The following is a 21,224-nucleotide window of genomic DNA, read 5'->3' as shown; positions in this document are numbered from 1 at the left end:
TTCTGCTTCCTAAAGACTCTCGGAAGTAGTGGAATAGGGGTGACAGAACTGGTACCACGGAAGAACCAGAGCATGCACTGCGATGGCTTTTGGATCTCGAGACCGAACTATGAACTCGAGTACATTGGCATTCAGACTGGATGCCATTCAATATACTGTACATCTGAAATGCTCCAATGAAGGCAAATCTGTTGGAAGACTTCTGGATGAAGTTCCCACTCATTTGAGGCGAGACCCTGATGCATGAAGAAGTCTGCCATCCAGAGTTCTACTCAAAAAGGTTATCTGCTGGGCTGGAAATGAGGAAGACTTATCCAAGTTTATCTGCCAACACCGGTGAGATAGGGTATCGCAAGTGATATAGTCGGACTCAGCGAAGTCCTGGATAGACGGCTAGAAAGTAGACCGGATAGGGCAGGACGAACACACCCCGAGAGTGCAAGATGGACATGACAGCAGCTAAGCATTCCGAAAGTCAAGGATGCCAGAAAATCCACCTTTTTCCATTGAGGTAATGGCTGAACGGAGGAAATCCATTCAAAGAAGCAGACCCTTGTCAAGCTTGTTAGAAGTTTGAGGTCCAGGATCCGTGTTACTTTTCCGTCCCCTTTTTGGGAGCAAGATCCCTCAGATCTAGGTTGTTTTGGACAACCCTTCCACTGCTGGTTGGGTCTATAGGAAACATGCGATCCTTTGTTACTGCGTGGGGAACGCTTCCAACTTCTCACTGAATAACCGACCACTCTGGTAAGGGAGTGATGTCAGAGGCTTTTTGAACGCAGAGTACACTTCCATTCTCTGAGCTATAATGCCTTTCTGAGTGTAATGGCATTTGCTGCTGACAGTGCCGCGCAACTAGCCGCATCCAAGAGGCGTGAGCTACAGTCTCCCGCTCAAGAGATTTGATTAGCCAGCTGTACTTTCTTCGGGAAACGGGTACTGTTGTGAATCAAAGTAGTTAATGTTTCTGACCAGGAGACCATTGCTCTAACAACCCTTGCGGCGGCTAAGGAAGGGTAGAGTGCTGAACCCGAGGCCGCAAGACGGAATGAACCAGATTTGCTATCTGACAGTTCGTGGTATTTTTAATTGATGACCCATCGGGCAGGGATACTGGTAGGTATACCACAGGAGATTCTACCCGGTTAAGCTGCCAAGTGGCAGAATGCGCGGCTGCATCCAGCAGGTCAGGAAAAAGCTGTCTCTTGCTATCGCCACTCTCTTTTGATGGTGCAGAGTTAAAATGATGAACCCTCGATCCACATCTTAACAGGGGAGTGCAGAGGGATGGTCCACCTTCTTGCATCATCCGCTAAATAGTGGTGATGTAGAGGGGGCTGCTCGGATGCCAAAAGGGGTGCCTCTGTACATCCACGGAGTTCAGATCGCCGGGTGGACAGGGTTGGTTGTCCGGCATTAGGCCTGGCTGCAGAAGAGGATACATGGAGGTGACACTATATGCTCATCTGTTGATGGTGAAGGGAGATCGGTGCCCTTGAAGGGACCCGCCGCCCCTAAGAATCAGCTCAGGCATGGTATCCCATGTCGCAGGAGAGGATACGGAGGGGCGACACTCTCCGTGCTCGCCTGTTGATGGTTCGGGGAGATCGGAACCTTGAAAAGATCTGGCGCCCCAATCGTCCGTGGAAAAAATAAAAATCAAAATTCAAAAGTAAAATACGGACACTAAGCAAAAACTGGTTCTCTGGGAGCCAGCATGATGGTGTATACTGCAGGGGAGGAGCTAACTTTCTTTGTAATACTTACTGTCAGCCTACTGGTTGCAGCAGCATACACACATGGTCTGTGTCTCCCAATGAGGCAAAGGAGAAAATAACCTACCCTTAGGGTAAGTTCACACAGGACGTTTTAGCTGCTTTTTTTTCTGCAGCAAAACCTGATCATCTTGGCAGGAAAGAAGCTGCATCAAAAACGCAGGTTTAGGTGAGTTTTTTGTTGCGTATTTGCAGCGTTTTTTTTTCTCTTTGTCCATGCTAATATCCTTCGATTTTCTGCAGCAAAAACGCAGCAAATAATGATACCTGTGTCTTTGCTGCGTTTTTTTCAACACCCAATAAAGTCAATGGGTGAAAAAACGCAGCAAAAACGCTGAAAGAAGTGACATGCTCCATGTCCAAAAAACGCAGCAAAGCACAAAATACTGATCAAACAAAAAACCAATGTGTGTGCATGAGATTTCTGAAATCTCATAGGCTTTGCTGGTATTGTAAAAAGCAGCTGAAAATTAGCATAAAAAAGCAGCAAAAACGCCCTGTGTGAACTTACCCTTAAAATTATAGACTGTTCATGTCTTTGTCAGTGGGCAAACTTACAAAATCAGCAAGGGATCAGATAAATATTTCCTTCACTGTATATAGGTTTTCTATGTTTTCCTTCTTTTGTACACAATTTTTTCTTTTTCAAACTATTTGTTTTTCTGTAGTGATACTGATAGCTGTAACTTTTAGATTTTTTTTGTAGACTTAGCTCTTGAGGGATAAGATGAGAGTTTTATTGATAATATTTTTTGTATGGGATGGTTTGATCGCTTATTTTATGTTTTGTGTGCCAGTATGACATAGGTGTCTTTTTTACTTTTTTTTTTTTTTTAGTGTCCAGCAAACGGGTTAAATAATGAGTTGTATATAGATGGGTTGGTTTTGGACATGTGGATTCATTTTTTCATTTTTGTTTTCACTTAAAACATTTTTCCATTATTTTTGTATTTTCGCCTTAGTTTTTCCAAATTTTTACAAACTTTATTTCACTTTTTTTTTTTTTTTTTACTTAGTCCCAGGATGGGACATCAACTTTCCGGGTCTGATGACTATTCTAATACTCTGCAGGACACTAGAGCTGTCAGACACAGGCAGGTGGTGTCACCATATCTGGGTGACCCCATGGCCATTTTTTGGCCTTGGGTCACTGTGGAGACCATTGGCACAACGAGATTGTGATTGAAGGAAAGAGGTAGCCCCTCCCTTTATAAGCAGATCAATGCCATTGTCGCTGTTGACCGTGGCATCAGAGGGGTTAAATGTTCGCTATAGAAGTTAGCATTGATTGTGGGAGTTACTGTAGTGTTTCAGCCATGATGTATAACGGACACCCGCTGATTATTTTTCTGGTTCTGTTAGTGATCCGATACAATCGATGCACCGTACTCGTATAGTAGTTTGCAGAAACGCACTTTCCACAGCGCTGTACATGTGCTCCAGATGTCATGAAGAGGCTAAACCATGTCTTGGTTTCATCACCTGAGCATGGCTGTTAGTATTAGTACAGTTTAATTAAATTAGTGATGTATTAACCCCTTCATGACCAAGCCTATTTTGACCTTAATGACCTGGCCATTTTTTGCAATTCTAACCAGTGTCCCTTTTATGAGGTAATAACTCCGGAACGCTTCAATGGATCCTAGAGGCTCTGAGATCGTTTTTTCGTGACATATTGGGCTTCATGTAAATAGTACATTTAAGTCGATAATTTTTGCGTTTATTTGTGGGGAAAAAAAATCGGAAATTTGGCAAAAATTTTGAAAATTTCGCAATTTTCTAATTTTGATTTTTTATTCTATTAAACCAGATAGTTATGCGACACAATATAGTTAATAAATTACATTTCCCACATGTCTACTTTTTACATCAGCGCAATTTTGGAAACAAATTTTTTTTTTTGCTAGGAAGTTATAAGGGTTAAAATTTGACCAGCGATTTCTCATTTTTACAACAAAATTTACAAAGCCATTTTTTTAGGGACCACCTCACATTTGAAGTCAGTTTGAGGGGTCTGTATGGCTGAAAATACCCAAATACCCAAAAGTAACAACATTCTAAAAACTGCAACCCTCAAGGTGCTCAAAACCGCAAACAACAAGTTTACTAACCCTTCAGGTGTTTCACAGCAGCAGAAGCAACATGGAAGGAAAAAATTAACATTTAATTTTTAGTCACAAAAATGATCTTTTAGCAACAATTTTTTTTCCCAAGGGTAAAAGGAGAAAGTCGTTGTCCAATTTGTCCTGAGTACGCTGATACCCCAGATGTGGGGGGGGAACCACTGTTTGAGCGCACGGCAGGGCTCGGAAGGGAAGGAGCGCCATTTGATTTTTTTTTAATGAAAAATTGGCTCCAATCTTTAGTGGACACCGTGTCGTGTTTGGAGAGCCCCTGTGTGCCTAACCATTGGAGCTTCCTCATAAGTGACCCCATTTAGGAAACTAGACCCCCCAAGGAACTTATGTAGATGCATAATGAGCATCTAGGTGCTTCACAAATTGATCCGTAAAAGTACTTTTTTTTTTTTTTTTCACACAAGTTTTCTCTTAGCCTCAATTTTTTCATAAAATGGATCCTAAAATTTGTTGGGCAATTTCTCCTGAGTACACCTATACCTCATTTGTGGGGGAAAACCACTGTTTGGGCGCACCACAGGGCTCGGAAGGGAAGGAGCGCCATTTGACTTTTTGAATGGAAAATTAGCTCCAATTAGCCGACACCATATCGTGTTTGCAGAGCCCCTGATGTGCCTAAACAGTGGAAAACCCCCACAAGTGGCACCATTTTGGAAACGAGACCTCCAAAGGAACTAATCTAGATGTGTGGAGAGCACTATGAACCCCCAAGTGCTTTACAGAAGTTTATAACGCAGAGCCGTGAAAATAAGAAATTAAAAAAGTTAAAGTTGTTGTCCAGTTTGTCCTGAGTATGCTGGTACCCCATATGTGGGGGTAAACCACTGTTTGGGCACGCGCCTGGGCTCGGAAGGAAGCACCATTTGACTTTTTCAACGCAAGATTGGCTGGAATCAATGGTGGCACCATGTCGCGTTTGGAGACCCCCTGATGTGCCTAAACAGTGGAAACCCCTCTATTCTAACTCCAACACTAACCCCAACACACCCCTAACCCTAATCACAACCCTAAACCCAACACACCCCTAACCCTAATCTTAACTCTAATTCCAACCCTAATTCCAACCCTAAGGCCGGCGTCACACTGGCGTTTAAAACGGCCGAGTGCAATGCGATAAAAAAAATAAAAAAAAAATCGCATTGCACTCGGACCAATGTTAACATATGGGGCCGCTCCCAGCAGCCGACTTTTTGTCGGCCGTTTTTCTCGGTCAGAGACAATCGCAGAATGCTGCGATTGTCTCGGCTCAAAACTCTCGGCTCACTCGCACCCATATAAGCCTATGGGTGCGAGTGAGACAGCGCACACCACTCGGATATCATCCGAGTGATGTGCGCTATAAGCGGACCCCAGCAATGGAGGAGATGGAGAAATTCATTTCTCCGCCTCCTCCGCAGCTGTGCTCCGATCCTCACTGTGCGAGAGAATCGGAGCACAGACACATGACACTCGGCTCCTGCTCTGCTGCGAGCAGGAGCCGAGTGTCATTAGCATATCGCATCCGATGATCTCGCATCGGATGCAATACGCTAGTGTGACGCCGGCCTAACTCTAATTCCAACCTTACCCTAAGGCTATGTGTCCATGTTGTGGATTTGTGTGTGATTTTTAAAAATCCACTGCGTTTTACTTGCGGATTTTCTGCGGATTTAACCTGCGGATTCCTATACAGGAACAGGTGTAAAACGCTGCGGAATCAGCACAAAGAATTGACATGCTGCGGAAAATACCGAGCGGTATTTTCTGCACCATGGGCACAGTGGATTTGGTTTTCCATAGGTTTACGTGGTACTGTAAACGTGATGGCAAACTGCTACGATTGGCCGCTGCGGATCCTCATCCAAATCCGCACCGTGTGCACATAGCCTAATTCTAACCCTAATTGCAACCCTAACCCTAATTGCAACCCTAGCCCTAATTGCAACCCTAACCCTAATTGCAACCCTAACCCTAATTGCAACCCTAACCCTAATTGCAACCCTAGCCCTAATTGCAACCCTAACCTTAATTGCAACCCTAACCCTAATTGCAACCCTAATTGCAACCCTAACCCTAATTGCAACCCTAGCCCTAATTGCAACCCTAGCCCTAATTGCAACCCTACCCTAACCCTAGTGGAAAAAAATAAATAGATTTTCTTTATTTTATTATGTTTCCTACCTATGGGGGTGATAAAGGAGGGGGGGGGGGGGTTCTTTACTATTTTTTTTATTTTGATCACTGTGATAGGATCTAGCACAGTGATCAAAATGAATGAACGAATCTGCCGGCCGAATCGGCGGGCACACTGTGCATGCGCCTGCCATTTTGGAAGATGGCGGCGCCCATGCTAGAAGCCGGACGGACACCGGGAGGGACACCGGAGGTAGGGGGAGTGGGACCGGACAGGACGGAGTGGAGATGATTGCAGTAGAGGACATAACAGAGGGGAGGAAAGACTGATGGCGGCGGCAGATGGCAGCTGTCAGTCGGTGGCGGGGGGCAGATGAGGGTCTCCAGCCGTGGCCGATGATATTGCAGCATAAGCCATGGCTGGATTGTAATATTTCACCAAGTTTCATTGGTGAAATATTACAAATTGCTCTGATTGGCTGTTTCACTTTCAACAGCCAATCAGAGCGATCGTAGTCATGGGGGGGCTAAGCCACCCCCTCTGGGCTGAAGTACCACTCCCCCTGTCCCTGCAGGTTGGGTGAAATTGGAGTTAACCTTTTCACCCGATCTGCAGGAACGCGATCATTCTGTGACACAGCATATGCGTCACAGGTCAGATTGGCACTGATTTTCATGACGCATATGCTGTGTCACAGGTCTGGAAGAGGGTAAAGTAAACAATTCCTGACCAACTCATCTCCCTCTCCCTGAGGTATTTTACCTTTGCAATTGTGTATTTTTTCAGCAAAAAAAGTGATGTGTTAATATAGCCTAATGGTTAAACACTCACCCCAAATAGTAGCACCACAGTGCATGTGCTCAGGTGTATATTTAAGAAGCCGGTGACGTCCATTATGATCCTCAATAGAATACAGTGGAATAGTCTGGAAACGTCTCCAGCCCAGAGAAAAAATTAGGGGGTCTCTTGTCTTTAATATCCTCTTATGCCAGCGGTGCTTCTTTAACCGCATCTAGAGAAAAAAACGACAAGTAAAAGGTGTCCTAATGCTTATACTAAAGCATATGTTGGAATTATTAAGAGATAAATAGGTTGGATGGTTTATCTAAGGCAGCGTATTAAAATGGCTGTTCTGCTTTTACTCTCTTCTGCAATTTACCTGGATATAGCCAACATTTCCCTCGCTGTTGCCAAGTCCACCAAGAATCAATGGGTAGTGAGGATCAAAGTTGATGACAAACTCACAGGGGACATTTGCAATCTCCATGCGGAGATACATGCCGGGCCTGAAGCCTTCATACTGTACACGAATCTCGTCATCTTGGTCTTCAAACTCTGCACGATTTAGCTAAGACAAGGAAATCAGTAAATTTAGGGCAAAAACAGTTCCATGCAAAGATAATACTGGGGAAAAAAAAGTAGCGTTATGATATAAGGGCTTGTTCACACATGCATTATTGCCATGGGTGTTGCAGCGGAAAACAATATAGCGTTTTACGGTACCAGTAACGTGAATGAGATTTTTTAGGTCTCGTGCTCATTCTGCTTATTTTTTCTCTGAACCAAAGATTTTTCTAACCTGTAGAATGTCAAATTCTTTCAGTGCTTTAAAGCATTTAACAACCATTCAAATGAATGAGGTAAAAAAATCATGATAAAACAAAAAAAAGAAAACCAAAAATGTGCATATTTTATGCAGTGTTATTCCTGCCAACAGTTTTTTTTTTACTGCAGAAAAATCTGCTGGCAAAACTCAACATGTGCACCTAGCCTAAATGCCAATTCATGGTTTGATAAACATATACTTGCCTTTTCACTAAGAGTTTTTATTGAAGTGTTTAAAAAGTAAGTAAACTTTAATTAAAAAAAAAATGTTTAATATTTTACTGCCCTTTTAATTGCAAGCAGATCTGATCAGCGGAGGTCTGGATCCTGAGACCCCCACCAATTGCTTACACCACATCACCTATGACATATGTGCAGTTCAGGAGACATGAGTGAACAGACCCTGCCTGTGTAAGGACACAAAGCGGAGACTATACGTTTTGTGCAATAGGCAGGGATCTCTGAATGTGGAGCCTCACCGATTTTCTTGCAATTAAAAGGGCAGTAAAATGTAATATATACATTATAAAAAGTTTAAACAGTTTAGTTGCTCTTTAAGTGACTAATAAACCTTTATTTTTCACTGACCTCCGCTTGCTTCTGCATCTCTTCTTTCAGGTCATCAAAATATGTAGGATCAGCATCTCCATCATCATACTCCATGTTAAAGCGTTCCTTGAGCTTCTTCTTTTTCTCCAGACGCTGTTTTGAGTTTTCTTCCTCTGCTGGAGCCGCTTTATCACCACCTCCCTCCTCACCCTCCTCTTCAGACTGTAAATACAATACATATGGGGAAGTCAGGTAAGAGTATAGCAGAAAAGCTTTAGGTTTGGAGCCCTTGCCACAAGTTGGGGGAGAGGCAAAAATACGTTGTAAAGGTACCGTCACACTAGACGATATCGCTAGCGATCCGTGACGTTGCAGCGTCCTGGCTAGCGATATCGTCCAGTGTGACAGGCAGCAGCGATCAGGCCCCTGCTATGCTGTCGCTGGTCGGGGAAGAAAGTCCAGAACTTTGTTTCGTCGCTGGATCTCCCGCTGACATCGCTGAATCGGCGTGTGTGACAGCTCTCCAGCGACGCTGCAGCGATCCGGATCGTTGTCGGTATCGCTGCAGCGTCGCTTAGTGTGACGGTACCTTAAGGCTGGGTCTACACAAAATATTTACGAGTGTTTTTTTCTTCTTTTTAATAAACCCAGAAAACACACTACAGAAGCACTGTGAGCAAGTATATCCTTGAGGGTGTGGGCTGTTTTATTGGGGTTTTTTTACATTTCTTTACCCCAGTACATTATCCAAGATTATGTACCCACCAGAATAAAGCATTCCCTAAGGCCCCATTCAGATATCCATATGTGTATGTGTTCTATTCGTGATTTCAGAAAGAACACAAACCCATTAAAGTCTATGGTACGAGTCATATACCTGTGTTCTTTTGTAGACCATGTACCAACATAAAAAAAAAATAAAAACACAGATATATCAGTTTTTGATCCAAGTCATGGATTACCAATACAAGTCTAAGGGTCCCTGAAAATCACTGACAGCACTCTGTCGGCATCAGTGTACAATCCATCCATGTACTGTCCGTGATTAAAGGTACCGTCACATTAAGCAACTTACCAATGAGAACGACAGCGATCCGTGACGTTGCAGCGTCCTGGATAGCGATCTCGTGTTTGACACGCAGCAGCGATCTGGATCCTGCTGTGACATCGCTGGTCGTAGCTGAAAGTCCGGAACTTTATTTGGTCGTCAGGTCAGCGTGATTCGTCATGTTTGACAGCAAAAGCAACGATGCCAGCAATGGTTTTTCAAGGAGTGAACAACCAGCGAGAACGATAAGTACGTCACTGGATCGCTCCTGCATCACTCAGCTGTTACCGGTGTTTGACGTCTCCTAGCGACCTAAACAGTGACGCTGCAGCGATCGGCTCTTTGTCTATATCGCTGCAGCGTCACTTAATGTGACGGTACCTTAACACTGTAATCGATTGAAGCTTTGTTCATTATTTTTTTCATTTCTGAGAGTCACTGATGAGACACTGCTGAAAAACAGACACTGCACAAAGACTGATGACAATCAGATCATCTTATCTATGTCAAAAATCACAGACGTTTGAATGATGCCTCTGAATTGCCCACACCCTTTCCTTTAATAGAAAAAACGTTTTTCCCAACTGGTCTTCAGCTACCCACTGGGAGCCGTAGCCCCCACTTGTAGCTACCCCAGAACTCGGAGCAGCCGCCGCTTCCTTATTTTCACATCCCCCCACACGTCTTCAGCAGCTTTCCCTCGGAATCAGAACACCAACCACACCTTCTGTTCCTTATTGCCACAGCATGACTCCCTCCCAACCCAACTCCTATGTAGCCACACAAAAACACCCTTATTTACTTGCCACACACTCCACTGATACACTGTCTGCTAACAAGATGATACATGCAACCAACCATTAGTAGAAAGCATACAACCACTGAATGTAAAGATAAAAACAAGGTCACCAGGGTCAATTTTCTAGACGTTATGAAGGCGGAGTAGGGTCCAGCCACGGGTGAGCCCGTTGTAAAAAGGCATTAACTCTGACAGCAATTCAACATGTTAAATATGCATTACCTCCCCTTTCTGGGACTCTGGTTGGCCCTTGTGCACCTGCCCTGTCTCCAGATCTTCAAAGTCACCATACAGCTCCTCTGAGAATACATAGAAAGAGCTAAATAAGTAACTCAAAAGCGGTATGTTGATCAGATGTTACATATTACGCGGATAACAGGTATAAGAGGAATGAAATAGATTTTACCATCTTCATGCAGCAGCTTTTCCGCATCCTTTTCTGCTTCCCAATTTCCAGTGACAAAGCAATCACGAATGCAGTCCATAACCTGACAAACATAGAAATGTGAGCTGGAGTCAATCTGCTATGAAGATAATAGTCATCATACATGGCTATAAGCGTGATATTCCTTTCTAATGACTAAAGTGCTGTAGAGCAAAAGCCCCCGAGCTCTTATAAATGGCAGAGGTTTGTTCTCAGTGTAGTACATGGTCACAAGTAGCAATCACAGAAATCCCTACAACACACCCAGACACCTCAGTAAATGCCATGTGCTCTTTTGTCAGGGTATTTAGTACATACTTAGTGGTCAGGCTCAGTGCTCCATGTCTTTTATTATGGAAGGTTAAATAGGACATTTTCCTAACAGAGCTTTTTTTCCATACTGACCTTATAGCCACAAAACAAACCGGCATAGACAATGGATGTCAAAGGGAGTCCGTTAGCAGGATTTTACCCAACCAAACTATTTATATGTACATGTAGCTATTGTAAAGACAAGTTTAGCAATACCTTTATTACATGGCCAGTCTTGTTCCTCCATTACTGAGAAATCACTGTTGGAATTCATACACAAATGAGACTGAAAAGCTATGGCAGATCAGAAGACAGTCACTCCAACTGCCCAGCACCACCTCATCCTCCTTGACTGACTCTCTATAGGCGGTGTGACTTCAGGCAAAGGAGCCATCGTTCAAACAGGAGATAGCAATGTTTGAGCAATAAAGCTGGAGAGACTGAGGCTTCAGATCTACCATAGCACTTCAGCTTCATTTGCATAACAATTCAAAACACTGTAATGGACTGGCCATGTAAAGGCCACATGCGCACATAGTTTGGGGGCGAGATGTTAATACCTGCTGACACACTCCCTTTTTAGCTACTTGGCCTGCTTCCCTGACAACCAGCCACCTTCCCTTGATAGAAACACGCTGTGGTTTCTTCAGCTTTTGATGGCTGCAATTTAAAAAATATTTCAATAAAACATTTCCACTTTAATTATGTGGAGACGATTCTCCCCTCAGACAGGACGTGGAGAAAAATGCTTATTAGATTACTAAACCAATATAAAATACACAAACATTTGCAACTGAAACGAGATATAAGATGTCCTGGTTCTAAGAAGCCATTATAAGTGTATCCACAAAGGTCAGGTAAGGGACAAAGTTTCACCATTATAATGCGATTTATTTATTTATTTATTTATTTAATGTAAGAACTGCAAGACTTCTTCTTAAATACCTCATCATCATCCCAATCTTGAGGATTGTCCACCATAAATTTCGAACAGTCTACAGCATTTGATGCTCTCTTAGATTCCTTATCGGGACGACTGACATGAAACAGACCACCTAGTTCTTCCGCATTCTCGTCATCTTCATCTTCATTGCCGACCACTGTGAGAAATAAAAACCAAATCAAACAATGAAAAATAAGTACACACCTTAAATGTGAAATGAACAATGCAACAAGAATTGACTCTAGGGTAATGAATATTTTATAAAACTGAGAAACTACTTTATGTTAAAAATATAAATAATCCAATATTAATTAGCAAATTAGTGATTTTATTAAGGACACCAAAATGACAGGGCAAGTAATTTAAAAGAAGAGGAGTAGCAGCATCAGCAGCATGAACCAAATTGAGCAACAGTGGAAAAACAGATACAAATATAAAGTGCAAGTGCACTATAAGGATTGCTCAAAACACACGATTTATGTATATAAAGGGCAGGTGCACAGTAAAGGGTGCTTTAAGCATAAGTAACATAAGATCAAAGCAGATCATAATAGTCTCCAATAAGTATAAGGAGATTGCAACAGGAGGCGCAAACCTACTGGCACAGTGTTCAGTCGAAATGCAGACACTTAGGACATCTATAAATCATGTACCCGTTCTGTGTTTTTCATGGATACAGCATATATCCATTAGAATTTTTGGTACAGTTCACATGCCCAGGTTTTTTTCAGCAAAAGAAAAAAAAAAAAAAAATGACAGCAACATGTCCAGTTTTGATAAAAGTTATGACTCAAAATTATCCATACAAGTCTAATAGAAGTCTATGGATCACAGACAGCACTTTAATCACGATACATTAGGGTGCTATCTGTTAATCTGTCCAGAAATCTATGAACAGTTTGATTATACTGGGTATTTCCTTGTTCTTTGTCAATAGGGTATGTCCTTATACCAATTGACTGCCAGCTTAAATCGACAGCGTCAGGAAGGGTATGGGCACAACCCACCGACAAGGGAGATGCTTTAATTTGTCCATACATTCCATGATGGAAAAAAAACAGGAAAGCAAAATTAAATAACTTTGTATCCTAACTTCTAGAAGACAACTCATCCAGTGTTAGCTTCCAGTTTCCTATACCATTAGACTATATAGGATACGTCACCTGCTCCATAGACAAGTTTTCGGAGATTAGGCACTGACTGCTGCTGTCGAAGAAAAACCTCAGCAGCTTTTTTTTTCAGGTCTTCTTTCCACTTTAAAGCACCTATAAACGAAGACATGAAAGGTTTAGAATCTGTCAACAAGCCTCATATATACAGTATCTAAATGAAGAATGCCTGACCGGAAATCACAGAAGATTCATGTACCATATTTTGCGGACTATAAGACGCACCGGACTGTAAGAAGCACCAGACTGTAGGACACACCCAGGTTTTAGAAGTGGAAAATGGGGAAAAATATATTTGAAGCAAAATATGTCGTAAAATATTTAATAACATAAATAACATACTATTATATGTGGTGTTATATATAATAGTATGTTATTATGTTGGAAGATGGCGCTGCGGGACCAGTGTGGTGTCTGTAAAGTACTATATGAAGACACTAGGGTGAGTATAAGAATGGGGGCACAGGGCTTATATTTAAAGAACCACTCCAGCACTGAAAAATAACACTGGAGTACTGCTTTAAGATCCCAAGGGAGAACTATAACTCCCAGCATGTCCTGCAGATCCTATGGCATGCTGGGAGTTATAGTTCAGCACCGGAGTGGCAGAGTGCTTTTTTATGTGCTGTAATCATTATCCTTTTAATTCTTTCTTGTACAGGCTGTGCTCAGTGCAGGTCCTGCAGCCAGCCATGACCGCACAGTGCCCTCCGTCGTATGACCTCGCCACAGATCATGCAAGAGGAAGCTGCACTGTTTGTACTGAGCTGTCTGCAGGACCTGTGATCACATCACGAAGTGACAGGGCTTTGTGCGGTCATGTGATGCTCCAGCCCGCCCTCTTCATGACCTCAGACCGGTCCTTATGCCGCAGCACTCCGCATCCAGCGCAGCACAAGTAGGGGCTGTGCTGTCAGGTATGCGGCGCTCCCTCCTCCACCGGACACAGATCTCCCCAGCTGCTGCAGGAATCCGGCGCAGGGGAAACCATGTGTGTCCCGTTTAAGTGAAGGAATATTGGTTTGCGGTCGTGCTGACAGGTGGGCGGGGAAGCGGCTAATGAATATTCACTCCACTGTAAGTATCGGGACCACGTGGTTTTCCCAGCACCGGAATCCTGCAGCGGAGACATTTTCCTGCCTCCTGGGAGTGCGATCCCACTCTGCTGCTGCCCCTTCCCCCACATGCTACATTCCGACCATAAGACGCACTCACACTTTCCTTAGAAATTTGGAGGAAAAAAGTATCAGAATCAAAAAATAAGGTAACTAAGACAAGATTTAATGAAAATAGGCAAAATGCCTATGCTTGTAATTAAGTAACCAACATGTCACTTTTCTGTTAAAAAGTTGTGCCAGCATTCAACATCATTAATGTTTCGGTGCCAAAAGCTAAAGAAAAACTAAGTGAACACTCGGTCAAAGCATTTTAGCAACAGAGAAATACTGTTCTTATTGTAACCAACTAAAATAAGCACCCATGTAGAAGTTGTTATTAAACGTGTATATATGCATATAATATAGTGCGAATGTGTTACTATACTCCCCTACCTCCGCGTACTCCGGGGTCCAGAGCCGTTACCACTCTGCAGACCCTCCAGACCACACTGGGGTGTGTATGTGACCCAGCAGTGGCTTTTACACTGTGAGCCTATGGAGCGTCAGTACAAGGCTCAGAACCAGGCTCCATAGGCTCACAGTGTAAAAGAGCCTTCGTGAGCCAGGCACTCGCAATTGCAGTGAAGTCACTCAGAAGTGCGGCAGAACAGCGCTGGACACCGGAGAAAGAGGCAAGAGGTGAGTATATTAATGAAGTAGTGTTCCAGCTCCTCAGATTAAAGGAATTTTTAATTTTTTCGTTCAAATTAAAACATAGTTAACTCAGGGACAGTACTCTAAAACTGGGGGAAAAAAATCGACACGTTTCGATTGCAGCAGCGATCTTTCTCAAAGCTTGTTAAACGGCAACTCCCACAATGCTTTAAATCACATTAAACCCAAACAAATGCACATACTAAATCACATGACACACGTCAGGTCCTTAACACCTTACAGCCATCGGATGTAATATTACGTCAATGGCAGTATCCCCCGCTTTGATGTGGGCGCCGCCGATGTTTTGAACAGCTGACATGTGCCTGCAATAGATTGCGATTCCACCCGCGCCTTTTAACTAGTAAAATGGTGCTGTCAAGCCGACAGCGGCATTTAACAAGCGCTTCTGGCTGGAAATGCTTGCACCGGTGACCCCCGTCACATGATCGCCATGACAATTAGAGGTCTCCTTGAGACCTCTTTGGTTGTTGATGCCGAATTGCTGTGAGCGACACCCTGTGGTCGGCGCTCATAGCAAGGGTGTAATTCTGCTACATGCTACATAGAGGTGATCTGAGAAATCGCCTATATGCATCAGAGGAGATCGCGCTATGGCAGCTTCTAGCCTCAAATGGAGGCTATCGAAGCATGCCAAAATTAAAAAATAGGGATTTTTGTGTACTCACCGTAAAATCCTTTTCTCCGAGCCACTCATTGGGGGACACAGAACCATGGTATTATCACCGCACCTGGAAAGCCTTCTTCTCATGGTGCAGGCTCCGTGGTCGTCGTCCTTTCGTTTTCTCAATTCCCTCCATTCTGGAATTTCTCCAGTCCGGCTTGGATTCCGGTCTGGCGCTCAGTTCCCTCAAGGGTCAGATCTCGGCATTATCCGTGTTGTTCCAACGTAAGATTGCTGCTAACTTGCAAGTCAGGACTTTTGTTCAGGGGGTATCCTACGTAGTTCCCCCCTATAGAATGCCGTTAGAGACTTGGGATCTCTATTTGGTCCTGAGTGTTCTTCAGGAGTCCCCTTTTGAACCTCTGCAAGATGTCTCGCTGATTGTTCTCTCCTGGAAGGTCGCTTTCCTTGTGGCAGTAACCTCTATCAGGCGAGTCTCAGAGTTGGCCGCCCTGTCCTGCCGGGCACCCTTCCTTTCCTTCCACAGGACAAAGTGGTCCTGCATCCATCTCCGTCTTTTCTTCCCAAGGTGGTCTCATCCTTCCACCTTAATGAAGATCTCGTTCTTCCCTCCTCCTGTCCACAGCCAAGACATAGGGTTGAAAAGGTCCTTCACACTTGGACGGGGTAAGGGCTCTCAGGAGGTACATTTCTAGGACTGCCCTTCCGCAAATCAGACTCCCTCTTTGTGCTCCCTGAGGGTCACAGAAAGGGTTTAGCCGCTTCTAAAGCCACGATAGCCAGATGGATCCGATCAGCTATTCAAGAATCTTATTGGGTCAGGGGCAGACCTATCCCGGCTCGGATTAGGGCACACTCAACTCGGTCGGTGGGTGCTTCCTGGGCCATTCGGCACCAGGCATCGGCAGAGCAGGTTTGCAAAGCCGCAACATGGTCCAGCCTGCATATTTTCACGAAGCACTACAATGTCCACACTCAATCTTCTGCAGATGCGTCCATTGGCAGATGTATTCTGCAAGCATCCGTTGCACATTTATAGTCTGTTGGTACACGGAGTTATTTGGTTATATTGTTCCTCACCCCGGGACTGCTTTGGAACGTCCCATGGTTCTGTGTCCCCCAATGTGGCGAAGGAGAAATAGGGATTTTTGTGTACTCGCCGTAAAATCCTTTTCTCCGAGCCACTCATTGGGGGACACAGCACCCACCCTGTTAGCCTTATGGCTTGTTTCTCTTTTGGCTTACTCTGACATGTTATACGCTAATATTATGTTATATGTTGTTAATGATCTCCTACTGCTTTTACACTGAACTGGGTCTCTGGAAGCCAGCATGAGGGACTATACTGCAGGGGAGGAGCTAACTTTTTTGTCTCAACTTAGTGTCAGCCTCCTAGTGACAGCAGCATCAGCATAACACCATGGTTCTGTGTCCCCCAATGTGGCAAAGGAGAAAAATATATGTATGTTTTTAAAAATATGAAAAAATATGAAAGTTCACCCTTCTGCCCCATTCAGGGTGGATAAAAATCAATGTTTAAAAAAAAAAAAAAAAAAAAAAAAAATCGGATTTTTTTTATTTAAAATCGGATTTTTTTTTTTTACTTAAATCGGATTTTTTTCAATAAACATGAAATGTCGTCTCCTTATCTGTGAGGCATTTTGGATCTATAAATTGGACACGAGATTTCCAGATAGCCTCAATAAGTGCAACAAAGGAGGGATTTTCTGGTGCTTACCGTAAAATCTCTTACTTGCAGCCTTTATTGGGGAACACAGATAACCGTGGGTGTATGCTGCTGCTGCTGCTGCTACTAGGAGACTGACACTATGCAACAAGGAAAAAAAAAACAATAGCTCTTTCCCAGCAGTATACACCCACTGACAGGCACAAAGTACCCCAGTTGGTGAAAAAAGCAGTAGGAGAAACGACCAGAACTCAGAACACATAAGTACCAACTCAAACAGGGCTATTAGGCCCAAACACGGTACAAGAAAATAATCAGGGAGGGTGCTGTGTCCCCCAATGAAGGCTCCAAGAAAGAGATTTTACGGTAAGCACCAGAAAATCCCTCTTTGTCGCTTCAATGGGGGACACAGATAACCGTGGGACGTCCAGAAGCAGTCCCAGAAAAGGGAGGGTAGAAAGGAAAAGAGAGAAGGGCTCAGGTCGGCCGATGCGCAACCTCGTCCTGCAGTACCTTCCTTCCAAAAACTGCATCAGACGAGGCCTGGGTATGAACCCTATAGAACCTCGTATGCAAGGATAACCAGGTTGCGGCCTTGCAAACCTGCAAAGCGGAGGCCTGGTGACAAACAGCCCAGGAAGCCCCGACAGCCCTGGTGGAGTGGGCCCGCACCCCGGGAGGGGGCCGTGAGTCATGCACACGGTAGGATTCCGTTATCGCAGAACGAATCCAGTGAGAAATTGTGGACTTGGACACCTGAAGGCCTTTCCGGCGACCCTCGGAAATGACAAACAGATTGGCGAAAATAGGCGGATCTAGAAAGATAGATCCAAACAGCCCTGACCACGTCCAGCTTGTGAAGAGACTTCTCCAAAGGATGAAGATGAGAAGGGCAAAAAGAGGGAAGAATTATATCCTCATTGATGTGGGAAGCAGATACCACCTTGGGAAGAAACTCTGGGACAGGTCTAAGAACGACCTTGTCCTGATGAAGAATCAGAAAAGGGGAACAGCAGGATAAGGCTGCCAGCTCGGAAACCCTCCTAATTGAAGTAATAGCAATGAGGAAGGCCACCTTCCAGGAAAGAAGGGAAAAGGAAAAGTCCTGAAGAGGTTCGAAAGGAGCAGCCTGAAGCGCACAGAGAACCAAATTGAGGTCCCAAGGTTCCAGCAGAGAACGGAAAGGAGGAGCAAGATGAGCCACTCACTGTAGAAAGGTCTTTACTTGAGAAATGGAAGCCAAGTCCCTTTGGAAAAGAATGGACAAGGCGGAAACTTGACCCTTTAGGGTACTGAGGGACAGACCCGAGTCGAGACCCGACTGCAGGAAACCAAGGAAGTCAGGAAGGGAAAAAAAAACATCAGAAAGACGTCATGAGTTTCGCACCATTGAAAGAAAGCCTTCCAGTATTATGGTAAATGTGAGAGGAAGCCGGTTTTCTGGTTCTGATCATGGTCTGTATGACCTGGTGAGAAAAACCAGACTCCCTCACAACCGCGGCCTCAACGGCCATGCCGTTAAACTCAGGGACTGAGAACTCTGGTGGAAGAGCGGGTTCTGTGAGAGAAGGTCTGGGCGGTCTGGGAGTCTCCAGGGGGTATCCGCGAGCATGTTCACGAGCTCCGCGTACCAAGGGTGCCTTGGCCAGTCTGGTGCTATTAGTATAACCAGAATCCCCTCTAACTTTATCTTTTTTTACTACCCATGGGATCAAGGGGAGAGGATAAAGGTAGGGAAACAAACTGGGACCATGGTATTACAAGAGCGTTGTGGCCGATGGCCAGAGGATCCCGGGATCTGGCTACGAAACAAGGTACTTTGTGGTTCAACCGAGACGCCATGTGGTCGACGTCTGGGGTGCCCCAACGGAGACAAATCTGATCGAAGACTGAGGGATGGAGAGACCACTCGCCCGCTGCCAGACCTTGGCGGCTGAGGAAGTCAGCTGCCCAGTTTTCGACCCTCGGAATGTGAACGGCTGATAAGGCCAGAACGTGACGTTCCGCTCACCGAAGGATCCTTGCCGTTTCCGGCATTATTTGACTGCTGTGGGTCCCGCCCTGGTGGTTCAAATACGCAAAGGCCGTAGCATTGTCCGACTGGATGCGGATGGGACGACCCACCAGGAGGGTCTGCCAGTGGAGTAGGGCAAGGAACATTGCTTTTATCTCCAGTGAGTTGATGGGAAGAAGAGCCTGACCCTGCACTGTGAGGTGTCGGAAGACTGCTCCCCATCTGAACAGGCTGGCATCTGTGGTGATGACCTGCCACTGAAGTGGAAGGAAGGACCTCCCTTTGAGGAGCGATGAGGACAGGGTCCACCATGTGAGGGACTGCCGAACTTGGCGAGGTAGACGAACGGGGTGGTCCAGTGAGGTCGTGGACCTGTCCCCAAGTGGACAGAAGAAACAGTTGGAGGGGATGTGTGTGGAATTGGGCGAAGGGAATTGCCTCCATGGAGGCAACCATCTTCCCCAGGAATGCCATGCAAAAACGTAGCTAGCGAGGAGCTGGGTGTTTCAGAGATCGGTCTGCCTTGCGGAGAGAGGAGAACTTGTCCAACGGGAGGAAGACCCGGGCCAAGTTCGTGTCGAATTCCATGCCCAGGAAGGACAGGCGCTGGAAAGGAATCAGAGAGGACTTGTTCCGGTTGATAACCCAGCCAAAGTGAGAGAGTGTCCAGAGAGATTTGGAGGCTTCTTCGCGCACAGTCTCGATGAAATGAACCTTTGATCAAAAGATCGTCTAAGTAAGGGATAATGAAAATCCCCCTGGAACGAAGCAAGGCCATGACCGCCGCCATGATCTTGGTGAAGACCCTGGGGGCAGACGCCAGGCCGAACAGGAGAGCCGTGAACTGGTAGTGCTCTTCCTGGATAGCAAACCGAAAGTACCTCTGGTGCCGTATGCAAATGGGAACATGAAGGTACGCATCCTGAATGTCCACAGAGCACAGAAACGTCCCGGGCTCCATGGTGGCAATCACAGACCGCAAGGATTCTATCCTGAAGTGGCGGAGTCGAACATGGCGGTTCAAAAGTTTGAAATCCAGAATTGGACGTAGGGAACAGTCCTTCTTCGGGACCAAAAAGAGGTTCGAGTAGAACCCCGAAAAACGCTCGTTTGAAGGGACAGGAGCGACTACTCCAGCGGCGACCAGGGAAGAAACGGCCTGAAGGAAACCGGGCAGTTGGGACAGGTGTTTTGGTGGACGAGAGAGGAAGAAAACATTTTCTGGGAGAGAAGAAAATTCGATCTTGTAACCAGGGGTAACGATCTCTCTGACCCAGGCATCGCTGACTACCGACAACCAGGGGTCCTGGAAGGAAAGAAGTCTGCCTCCCACCCTGGAAGGAGTTCCAGGTGGGGGCGACCCGTCACTTTGAACGAAATCTATCAGAACGAGGACCAGAGGACCTTGAAAGTTGGCTCTTAGTTCGCCATCTGGGGGGCTGGTTTGTAAGAAGGTCTCCTTCGTTCATCTGAAGCGGAGAGACGCTCCTGTTGAGAAGAGGAATCAGAAGTCTGAAATTGATGAAAGTGTCTGAAAGGCCTAGGGCCTCTTCTGTTGAAGAAATGTTTTGGTCTAGACTGAGGGAGGGAAGTGCTTTTTCCCCCGGTAGCGTCTGAATAGATCTGGTCTAGCCGATCCAAAGAGTCTGGAACCCTGAAAGGCTAAATTGGTGAGAGACTTCTTAGAAGTTGTATCTGCGCTCCATGCTTTGAGCCAAAGAATACGGCGTATAGCTACGATGTTGCTACTTGCCCTGGTGGAGCAGGCCCGCATGGCCAATCTGCTCTGCCAGATCAGCCAGTTCTTGCGGGGAAGCCGAAGCCAAAATGCCTCGGCGAAGAATCTTGTCCCAGGCAGAAATGGCCTTTGCCACCCAGGTGGAGGCGAAATTGGGGCAGAGGGAAGCACCTGATGCCTCGATGGCTGACTTAGCTAGAGTCTCGATCTGGCTGTCCGTTGCGTCCTTAAGAGACGCACCATCTAGTAAAGACAATCGTCTTGGAGGAAAGACGGGAAACCGCCGGGTCCACTTTTGGAGATTCTGCCCATTTGGTAAGAAGATCAGCGCTAAAAGGGTGTAAGACATCCAAGTGTTTTCTACCCGGGAAGCGCTTCTCAGGATGCTCCCAGTGCTTAGACAGGGTAGACTCAAACTCCTCGTGATTGGGAAAGGAGCGAGAAGGACGTTTT

The 21,224-nt window shown here is 45.2% G+C and overlaps 1 protein-coding gene across 3 annotated transcripts in view; it reads right to left on the bottom strand.

Annotated features, from left to right (window-relative positions):
* The window catches only part of BMS1 (BMS1 ribosome biogenesis factor), a 94,615-nt gene that overhangs the window by 29,136 nt on the left and 44,255 nt on the right, over positions 1-21,224 (bottom strand). For all 3 annotated transcript variants that reach the window (XM_069753105.1, XM_069753107.1, XM_069753106.1), the window contains 7 exons: positions 12,870-12,971; positions 11,709-11,863; positions 10,434-10,515; positions 10,250-10,326; positions 8,220-8,402; positions 7,186-7,374; positions 6,858-7,038 (listed from right to left, as the gene is read on the bottom strand). In XM_069753105.1, the coding sequence (XP_069609206.1) occupies positions 6,858-7,038; positions 7,186-7,374; positions 8,220-8,402; positions 10,250-10,326; positions 10,434-10,515; positions 11,709-11,863; positions 12,870-12,971 (969 nt within the window). The remainder of the gene's footprint in view (positions 1-6,857; positions 7,039-7,185; positions 7,375-8,219; positions 8,403-10,249; positions 10,327-10,433; positions 10,516-11,708; positions 11,864-12,869; positions 12,972-21,224) is intronic.

The sequence above is a fragment of the Ranitomeya imitator genome, chromosome 2, assembly GCF_032444005.1.
Source record: "Ranitomeya imitator isolate aRanImi1 chromosome 2, aRanImi1.pri, whole genome shotgun sequence".
NCBI lineage: Eukaryota > Metazoa > Chordata > Amphibia > Anura > Dendrobatidae > Ranitomeya > Ranitomeya imitator.
Note: the sequence above shows the minus strand (reverse complement) of the source record. Positions and strands in the feature narration are given on the sequence as shown.